This window comes from Mauremys mutica, chromosome 17 (assembly GCF_020497125.1).
Source record: "Mauremys mutica isolate MM-2020 ecotype Southern chromosome 17, ASM2049712v1, whole genome shotgun sequence".
Lineage (NCBI taxonomy): Eukaryota > Metazoa > Chordata > Testudines > Geoemydidae > Mauremys > Mauremys mutica.
This window is the reverse complement of record NC_059088.1, coordinates 27,814,732-27,825,089: the sequence shown is the minus strand read 5'-3', so window position 1 is coordinate 27,825,089 and position 10,358 is coordinate 27,814,732. Positions and strand designations below refer to the sequence as shown.

The 10,358-nt window shown below is 42.3% G+C and overlaps 2 protein-coding genes across 2 annotated transcripts; both read left to right on the top strand.

Moving 5' to 3' along the window:
- The first annotated feature begins 443 nt into the window (after positions 1 to 443).
- On the top strand, positions 444 to 1,208 carry LOC123352033 (claw keratin-like). The gene is made up of 2 exons (XM_044991730.1): positions 444 to 843; positions 1,024 to 1,208. The coding sequence occupies exons 1-2, from the start codon at positions 444 to 446 to the stop codon at positions 1,206 to 1,208; spliced, it is 585 nt and encodes a 194-aa protein (XP_044847665.1).
- A 7,733-nt stretch (positions 1,209 to 8,941) lies between these two features.
- Positions 8,942 to 9,784, top strand: LOC123351508 (scale keratin-like). The gene has a single exon (XM_044990892.1). The coding sequence runs from the start codon at positions 8,942 to 8,944 to the stop codon at positions 9,782 to 9,784; it is 843 nt and encodes a 280-aa protein (XP_044846827.1).
- Positions 9,785 to 10,358: the final 574 nt, after the last annotated feature.

Sequence of the window (10,358 nt, the reverse complement as noted above, 5' to 3'; positions counted from 1 at the left end):
CAAGTATTGGTGACTCCCGAGGTTTGGAAAACCAAAGAGCCACACTCAATATCCAAAAAGAAAAGAATTGGATTACCATTATCCTTGCCATGTTCTCATTGAGAAATGTCTAAAATGGACAAAGAATCCCAGCTGTCCAGAGTAGACATAATTACACTGATTCCAGTTGGTGCTTTTCAGACACAATCATTGAGAGGACTTCAAAGGGGCCGTATGGGAGGGAAGTTTAGTGGGAGAGGAGAAGAGGCCTAGAAAGCGGAAATAGGAACAAATAATAACCATGAACATAGGGACTGAGTCCACTCCTCCTCCTCTCTCTCGGGACCTTGTAGATCTCACTACAATAGTAACCGAGCTTTGAAGCCTTTCTTCCACTTGTACTTGTACCTTCTCTTTAATCTGTTCCCCGTTGTGTGTTTCAGGTTTACCTCCATCATAGAAAGATGTCTTGCTCCAGCCTGTCCTATCCAGAATGCGGGGTAGCCCGTCCCCGTCCAGTTTCTGGCAGCTGCAATGAGCCGTGCGTTAGGCAGTGCCCTGACTCTGAAGTGCTGATCAGACCATCACCGGTTGTTGTGACCATCCCAGGACCAATTCTCAGCACTTTCCCTCAGCAGAGTGCAGTGGGATCCGTTGGAGCACCTGTGGTCGGACCCGGCTATGGGGGCTCATTCGGTTCTGGGGGACTGTATGGCTATGGAGGTCCTTATGGAGGATTGTATGGTTACGGGGGATTAGGTGGTTATGGGGGCCATTATGGTTATGGTGGATTGGGTGGTTATGGGGGACTGTGTGGTTATGGGGGAGGTTATGGGGGACTGTGTGGTTATGGGGGAGGTTACGGTTACAGGGGATTAGGTGGTTATGGGGGATTGTGTGATTATGGTGGACTGGGTGGTTACGGGGGAGGTTTTGGGGGACTGTGTGGTTATGGGAGAGGGTATGGAGGACTCTGTGGTTACGGGGGAGGTTATGGTTACAGGGGATTAGGTGGTTATGGGGGATTGTGTGGTTATGGGGGAGGTTATGGGGGACTGTGTGGTTATGGGGGAGGTTATGGGGGACTGTGTGGTTATGGGGGAGGCTATGGAGGACTCTGTGGTTACGGGGGAGGTTACGGTTATGGAGGATTAGGTGGTTATGGGGGATTATGTGGTTACGGGGGATATCGCCGTAGGTATTACGGTGGATACTGTGGGCCATGTTAATCCCAACAGCAATATCCATGAAATAAAGGAGAATAGGTCCGACATGTTCTATCCTTTCCACCAATATGTATCATAAACATCTCGCTTTGAATTATGCTATGGCAGATATGTAATGGAGAACCTGCCTACTCCTCTGCCTCTATTATGCTGCGTTTTATTTCCCATCAACTGGGGTAAAACAAGAAACTTAAAAAAAGTTCTGCTCTGTATTATTTCCTCCTGTAATTTTGTACTGCAAATTTCATTCGCATTAAAAACTATGCTGCATCATAATATCAGTCTTGTGGTCCTCCTTGTTTCTCCCTACTTGTTTAAAAATTCATCTCTGTGGAGCAGGCAGCACCAGGCACATGTCAAGTTGCAACTTTGAAAGCCATGGAGTGAATCCGGCCCTTGAAGAGGTTCATAGGATTATGCAAGCCCTCTGAACAGGGCCAGAGTTCCTCCTTTCATTACCTAGTTGAGTAAAGTGTCTTTTCATGAAATTATTTCTACATATTGTCAGTTAAAGAATGTACATTTTTACTTTGGTTTCAAGAAGACCAATCACGTGGTTCATGGTAAGCATCAGTGTGACTCTTTGCAGGAGAATGACCCAGGTTTTCAGAAGGAAAAGAAAATTGGCCAGCAAATTGCTTGGTTAATGCATGGTCAAGCCCCGACCTCTTGAATGGCAGGGTATCTTTGGAGACAGGCTGCCTTTGCTTCTCGTGTGCTTTGAAGGTTTGGCTGTTCACTAGAAAGCTCTTCTCAACTTTAACTCCACAAGTTAATGTAGTACAAGAGTCAAATGGCTTTTGAGGTTGCTCTTGCTCACTACACTCCATATATATGATATCCTCAGGGTCTATCGTGGCATGATATTGCAGGAACTGCAAATTAAAAATTACATTTTCATCTACACATGTCGTCAACATTTTTGTGCCCTTCAGCTCCCAGAAGATGAATATTTTCCAATAATCAAAGTTTTGACTGGATAACACAAAAGGAAAAATTATCCAGACCAGCCTGTCTCTTCCAAGAACATGCCATAATATTTAGCTGGTGAGGGGAGATATATCCATCTAGGCACAGGTTTTATTTAAGGTCAATACAACTCTACTCTTCAATTTCAGACCATACCTATGGACTCCTCTTTGGAACAGAAGAACAGAGACATTTCTATAGATGATCAGGCTTCTCTCTAGACTCATAGACTCATAGACATTAAGGTCAGAAGGGACCATTATGATCATCTAGTCTGACCTCCTGCACAATGCAGGCCACAGAATCTCACCCACCCACTCCTGTAGCAAACCCTCAGCTTATGTCTGAGTTATTGAAGTCCTCAAATTGTGGTTTGAAGACCTCAACCTGCAGAGAATCCTCCAGCAAGTGACCCGGGCCCCATGCTGCAGAGGAAGGCGAAAAATATCCAGGGCCTCTGCCAATCTGCCCTGGAGGAAAATTCCTTCCCGACCCCAAATATGGTGATCAGTTCAACCCTGAGCATGTGGGCAAGACTCACCTACCAGTACCCAGGAAAGAATTGTCTGTAGTAACTCAGATCCCACCACATCTAACATCCCATCACAGACCACTGGGCCTATTTACCTGCTAATAATCAAAGATCAATTGCCAAATGAATTGCCAAAATTAGGCTATCCCATCATATCATCCCCTCCATAAACTTATCAAGCTTAGTCTTAAATCCAGATATGTCTTTTGCCCACACTACTCCCCTCGGAAGTCTGTTCCAGAACTTCACTCCTCTAATGGTTAGAAACCTTCGTCTAATTTCAAGTCTAAACTTCCTTGTGTCCAGTTTATATCCATTTGTTCTTGTGTCCACATTGGTACTAAGCTTAAATAATTCCTCTCTCTCCCTAATATTTATCCCTCTGATATATTTATAAAGAGCAAGCATATCCCCCCTCTATCAGCGGTCAGTACCAGAAGCTTTACTGGGAGTTGCAAGTAACCCAGGAGAAAAGAGGTATAGGGTCACTTGCCCATAAAGGACGTTTTTCACTATCCTCCATCAATTAGATCTAACCTACATTACTGGATGATACGCTGAAGCATAAGAGTTTATATCCTTGAAACTAGAACAGATGCTGTAAATCCATCTCAGTCTCTATTTCCTCTTTTCCTCAGTTCTTCTATTTTCTGCAAGCACCATTCTGTGCACATCACAAAGAGACATGTCCCAACTCATCCCTCTCCTTTGAGATACTCGAGAATCAAGACCAATTTAAAGCTGCAGCATTAAAGTCCTGAACTGCTGAGGAAGAAACCTTTCCCATTAAGGAATTAGCCTTTCACAATGCCCTAATGTGGCCAATCTGCCTCTCTAAAATATCTACTTAGTTCTTCTTTCTTTATTGTTAAATTGGAAGGCCTAGCAACCCCTGATCATCTGAATTCCAGTGATAGCATTCGGTCAGCTCAAGCTGTAACACAATTGGACCTAGGCTAAATCAGCAAATATAACAATGGTCTTGGTTCTGGAAACATCTAAGAAAATGTCTTATCAAACGAGCCCTCATTAATTTTAGATGCTTGACAGGAGAGGCTCAGGACCATTTTTCTGGATTGTTGACTAATCAAAAGTGCTATTAAAGCAAACGGGAGATTTCTGTGCTCAATATTTCTTGATAACAGGCCTCAAGGTTTACTAGGATGTGCAGGAAGAGTGGCAGACACTTTTGGCCTAACAACATGGAAGCCTTTCATGATTAGAAAAGATAACGAATGGAGGAGAAATTTTAACCATAAGACCAATAGTATAATGTAACATATATTTGAATTTGAAATAAAGAGGAGTAGAAATTTTCAAAAGAAAATAAAACAAGGAAGAAAGCAAGAAGCAAGCAAGACAGAAATGTTCTATCTCCATGGTTTCATGAAGGGCCATACCCTATCACCAGCTCCAAAGTGATGTATTTCACACACAATTTGCCTTCTTGATTGCAGCTGTAGAGTTTGACAAACAAGTCCTGTTTGCCACCATTCTTAATTACTTTTTTCCCCTTGGTGAGTCTCAACTAAGGCAAAACACAATTGAGGTCATGTAGAGACCTAAAGAGAGGGCGAGAGAGAGAAAGAGAGTAACACAGACAGACCAAGCCCCTCTCTTCGTGTCTCCAACTCTGCTCCTGTACTCTGCTTTTAATTTTCTTGCCCTATTTACCCTTAGTCACCAACCGAACCAGCTCTAGTGAATCCTTGTTACTGTCTTTGTCCGAAAAATCCTCTTCCTAAGTAGTATAATTATATACAATTTCTGGCATTAATGCTTTGGATTTTCAGTCCATTAAAAATTATAACACAGAAAATGTTTGAGATACAATAAATAATACCAGTTTCTTTATTAGCATATAACCTCTACATACAAACAAGTTCAATCTAGCATCAGAATGTGGTGCTTTGGTTTGTAAACCTTGGTGTGTCACGAGTACTTGCTGATGGATAAAGGAAAGTGTTTGGCTTTTTAAAAATAAAAACAAAACACTAAACACCACTTTCTCAGCTGGTGCAAATCTGCGCAATTCCACTGATTTCACTGGCGCTGCACTAAGTTAGATCAGATGAGGAGCTGCAGCTTTACTTACCTCTGCACATTAGAACGTACCAGTATAACATGCTGGAACAGCTGAGTAGTCCAACCAATCCAGTGTCCTGTCGCAATGAATGTCACTTACCAACTGCTTCACAAGGAAGAAGAACAATTCATTTGTCATTTATTGAGTAAACTTAGGGAATTTCTTCCTAAACCCTAAACTAAAAATTGGGGGTGAGAATTTTCAGAGCTACCTATGGGATTTGAATGCCCAAATTCCAACAGAAACCAATAAGATCTAGTGTTACAAATGCACATCTTGCTCTGAAAATTCAAGCCTGAGCTTCTAAGCCTCAAGAAAAAAATTCCTGCAACTTCATAATGGACTAAAAGATATTGAAAAAGAACCAAACAAAACTCTTAACACTGTTAAGAATCACAGAGTGTATGTGCAAGATTCAGTCCTAAATTAAAACTGACAAGCTAACACATCATCTCAAAGATTAAAGAGAGAGTGAGTCAAATAGGACTTATCCAATTTACAGAAGAGAATAAGTTAAAAAAGTGGTTTGAAGACTTCTGAGTCATGAGTGTTTTTACAAAGTTTTGTAAACAGCCTTGAGGACTAGAGAGGCCCTTTGTTCCTGTATGTCTAATTAGTTATGAAACAAACTTTGTGTAACCCCTTCAACTGATGTATTTCTTTCCTCTGTGTTTTTGAGGATTAGTTTGTTCTTAACTCCATATGGTAGGACATGCACAATACACTCTGGACCTCTCTTTCATCTTAAAACTCCTCGCTCCTGAGGAAAAGAGCTGACAATTGGTCCCAAGATAGTCACGGCAGCCAGTGGTGGGCAAATAAACCCTCTGCAGTCTTGGTATGGCCTCATCCATGGCTCATTGCAGCACGTAGCTACTGACTGAGGGCCTGTCGCCCCACATGGTACCACCCATCATGGGTTTCTAGAGCAAGACACCTTTCTGCAACGGAAGTCAGCTTGCAACACACAGCAATGAGTAGAGGACAGAAAAGGCACAGGGACCCATGAAAGTAACTTTCAGAGCCTATATTTTCCAAAAGGTATTTTTCCATCTCATTTATCTACCAGGATGATGGAACTTTTCCATGCATCAGTCAATCTGTTGAGGTTATAGTTAGGCTTTATTTTATAGCATATCTTGGAATTAATATGCACTTATTCCTTAAGCGGATTCAGTATGTAACCTTCACCTCAAGGTGCTTCTATGTCTTTGAGTATAAAACAGGAATAATAACAATTATGCTACATGTGAGGCTTCCTCAGGATTATGAATTTCAAGGCATTGCAGAAACACTCATTACTATTTTACAAGTGCAAAGTGTTTTATTATTATAATATTGAGGGTGTCCTCTTTGGGTTAGACGCCCAATCCTGAGTGCTTGAGTCACCTCAAAACATACATGGCAAGATCTCTCACGTCCCTCCCTACTCAGCCCATGGTATACAGCCTCATAATTTGGGTATTAACATTTCATTAATTGTAGCTTTACACTAATAATCATAAACAATGAGGTAAACGTTTACATTCGTTGAAGTTGTTATGCATGCAACAAGATTGGTTTCATAGTTAATAAGGTCCTCATCAAAAAAAAAGGGCATCTCATGTCCTTTCTAAATCATATGAAAGCACCTGCAACATAGAACTTTTCAGATCACTCATCTAGTGTTATTCGATTTGGTGACTTGGTAAGTCTGATTTGACTCACACAGTTGGGGGTGGAGGTGCAGAGTATGCACAGAAAGATACACTCCACACAATGTTTTCTCTAACCTCGGCTGGGAAAAGTGCCTTCCTTCAAACTGAAGTTGATGGAGTTGTGGTGGTCTATACTAGCTCAGATTCAATCCCTTAACTTTAAAATATATAAACAAGAGAAAACTAAGCTTCATTCAAAAAAATGAGAGAGCCTCCATTTGAGTGGGAGGGAGCTCAGAATGACGAACGGCGTACTGGAATGACATCTGAGACCTTGACATGCATTATTAAAGTTAATATTGGAACATCTAATTGAAGTAACAAGTTATTACTACTATAAAAATACAGTACGTCTCTTTGGCCACAATAAGTGTTTGTGAAGTGCTTTCAAATTATAATTATACCTGTTTTACACAGAGGTGAATGGAGGCATGTTAAGGTCAAGGTCAAGGTCAGACAGGGAGAGATTAGTAGAGCCAGAAATATCCTCCAATAATTGGGACTACTCATGCCAAACACTAACCTCAATCTCTTCAACCCTACTGGACACTCATCAATCATGGCTTCCACATCTGTCACTAACCCAAAAAGTACCTCTTTAGAGAGGCTCGTTCTGGTTTTTTTTAATGTTCTTTTGATAATTGTTTAGAATTGGTGCCACAAGTGGAGGTCCGATTTTAGCTTAAGTTTGAATCCCTGTAAGGAGAAATTCTCCCCTGGGCAGAGAGTCATCACAAAGGACAATGCTCCACTACAGTCCCTGATAAATCCTAGTTTGAAAGTTTCAAGCTGGACTCAAAATGTCCATAGGCATCGTACTATCTCCCTTCCAAACGGGGATTTCAGATATAAGGTCCTGAAGGCAATAGAATGCTTCCCACTGATTACAAAGGGAACTAGAGCTGACCTAGTGCACAAAAATGCCTCCCTCTTTCCGACCTGGTACAAAATGCACTGCCCAATGCCTCAACCACGACCAGCATGAATTGAAAGGGCCAAACTGGATTCATGTTCATAACAGCCAGTTCTACTACTGACACAGCTCTGAAAAACCTTGACATGCATTCTCATTGAAAGTCAGTGGAATGACATGAGGAATGCAGTTGGCTTGTACAATTTTTAGATGAAAGGAAGCTGAAGAATGCAACAATGTCACACCCTTTCAGGCTGAGATTAGCCCAACAATCCCAAACCCTGAGGAAAACAGCTCTATCAAAAGGAGAATTTAGCAAGGCAGTCAAGTTTGTTTGCTAACTAATTAGGACCTCCTCCACAAAAGGCATCTCAGAACCTTCAGGCAGTCCTTCAAACTATTTAAAAGTGCTCACATCTCAGGACTCTTCTAAACACTTCTCTGCACTTCATCTCCTCCGTGAACACGGTAAGTCCATTTCGACTCTCTTTCTTACCATAGGCCTGCCATAGAGATATCCTAATAGCGTCCATTTGCATTTAAGATTGAATCTTGCACATACTCTCAGTGACTTTTATCAGGGTGATTTTCCATAATTACATTGTGCACTCTTTCAGTTGCAATGGCTGGTGGATTCATGGGTCATGATGTTAAGCTAAAGGGGGCATTTTAGAAACAACATATGCAACTGGGAAATATATTTTCTATCAATTGGAAATGGAATTAGGACATTTAAATCTTTTAAGTGACTTCAGAAAATCCTTTAGTAATGTCTCTTTTTAGTAGATTAGGAAGAAACTTTTCTAGTTTACTCCATAACGGGCTAATTCGGTGGTTTTCTACTTTATTCTGAAGAAGCTATTATTCATCACTGTTGCAGACAGAAGAATGGATTAATCTGACAACTGGTGTAATCCAGTGTAGCAATTCCTCTATTCTTATGAGCAGAAATACCCATTGAAGATTCTTTGCCCTGAGATGGTTAAATTTAGTGTCGCTCGATGGAAGTCAGTGGACCTAAGCCAATGTACCTCAGCCAAAGATCTTGTCTTTAGTGATTTGTTTGGAGAAAAGAAAGTTTCTGTTCATTTCTCAGCAAGTACTGGTGACTCCTGAGGTTTGGAAAACCAAAGAGCCACACCCAATATCCAAAAAGAAAAGAATTGGATTACCATTATCCTAGCCATGTTCTCATTGAGAAATGTCTAAAATGGACAAAGAATCCCAGCTGTCCATAGTAGACATAATTACACTGATTCCAGTTGGTGCTTTTCAGACACAATCATTGAGAGGACTTCAAAGGGGCCGTATGGGAAGAAAGTTTAGTGGGAGAGGAGAAGAGGCCTAGAAAGCGGAAATAGGAACAAATAATAACCATGAACATAGGGACTAAGTCCACTCCTCCTCCTCTCTCTTGGGACCTTGTAGATCTCACTACAATAGTAACCGAGCTTTGAAGCCTTTCTTCCACTTGTACTTGTACCTTCTCTTTAATCTGTTCCCCGTTGTGTGTTTCAGGTTTACCTCCATCACAGAAAGATGTCTTGCTCCAGCCTGTCCTATCCAGAATGCGGGGTAGCCCGTCCCAGTCCAGTTTCTGGCAGCTGCAATGAGCCGTGCGTTAGGCAGTGCCCTGACTCTAGAGTGATCATCAGACCAGCACCGGTTGTCGTGACCCTCCCAGGACCAATTCTCAGCACTTTCCCTCAGCAGAGTGAAGTGGCAGCTGTTGGAGCACCTGTGGTCGGACCCGGCTATGGGGGTTCATTCGGTCATGGGGGACTGTACGGCTATGGAGGCCGTTTAGGAGGATCGTATGGTTACGGGGGATTAGGTGGTTATGGGGGCCATTATGGTTATGGTGGATTGGGTGGTTATGGTGGACTGTGTGGTTATGGGGGAGGTTACGGTTACAGGGGATTAGGTGGTTATGGGGGATTGTGTGGTTATGGTGGACTGGGTGGTTACGGGGGAGGTTATGGGGGACTGTGTGGTTATGGGGGAGACTATGGAGGACTCTGTGGTTACGGGGGAGGTTACGGTTACAGGGGATTAGGTGGTTATGGGGGACTGTGTGGTTATGGGGGAGGTTACGGTTACAGGGGATTAGGTGGTTATGGGGGATTGTGTGGTTATAGTGGACTGGGTGGTTACGGGGGAGGCTATGGAGGACTCTGTGGTTACGGGGGAGGTTATGGTTACAGGGGATTAGGTGGTTATGGGGGAGGTTATGGGGGACTGTGTGGTTATGGAGGAGACTATGGAGGACTCTGTGGTTACGGGGGAGGTTACGGTTATGGAGGATTAGGTGGTTATGGGGGATTATGCGGTTATGGGGGATATGGCCGTAGGTATCACGGTGGATACTGTGGGCCATGTTAATCCCAACAGCAATATCCATGAAATAAAGGAGAATAGGCCCGACATGTTCTATCCTTTCCACCAATATGTATCATAAACATCTCGCTTTGAATTATGCTACGGCAGATATGTAATGGAGAACCTGCCTACTCCTCTGCCTCTATTATGCTGCGTTTTATTTCCCATCAACTGGGGTAAAACAAGAAACTTAAAAAGGTTCTGCTCTGTATTATTTCTTCCTGTAATTTTGTACTGCAAATTTCATTCGCATTAAAAACTATGCTGCATCATAATATCAGTCTTGTGGTCCTCCTTGTTTCTCCCTACTTGTTTAAAAATTCATCTCTGTGGAGCAGGCAGCACCAGGCACATGTCAAGTTGCAACTTTGAAAGCCATGGAGTGAATCCGGCCCTTGAAGAGGTTCATAGGATTATGCAAGCCCTCTGAACAGGGCCAGAGTTCGTCCTTTCATTACCTGGTTGAGCAAAGTGTCTTTTCATGAAATGATTTCTACATATTGTCACTTAAAGAATGTACATTTTTACTTTGGTTTCAAGAAGACCAGTCACATGGTTCATGGTAAGCATAGGTGTG

What these genes read in the sequence shown, in the direction of transcription:
- LOC123352033 (XM_044991730.1), top strand. Translation starts at nt 444, where the DNA reads ATGTCTTGCTCCAGCCTGTCCTATCCAGAATGCGGGGTAGCCCGTCCC. An exon ending in TGGTTATGGGGGAGGTTACG is followed by an intron (nt 844 to 1,023) that starts GTTACAGGGGAT and finishes GTTATGGGGGAG; the next exon opens with GTTATGGGGGACTGTGTGGT.
- LOC123351508 (XM_044990892.1), top strand. Translation starts at nt 8,942, where the DNA reads ATGTCTTGCTCCAGCCTGTCCTATCCAGAATGCGGGGTAGCCCGTCCC.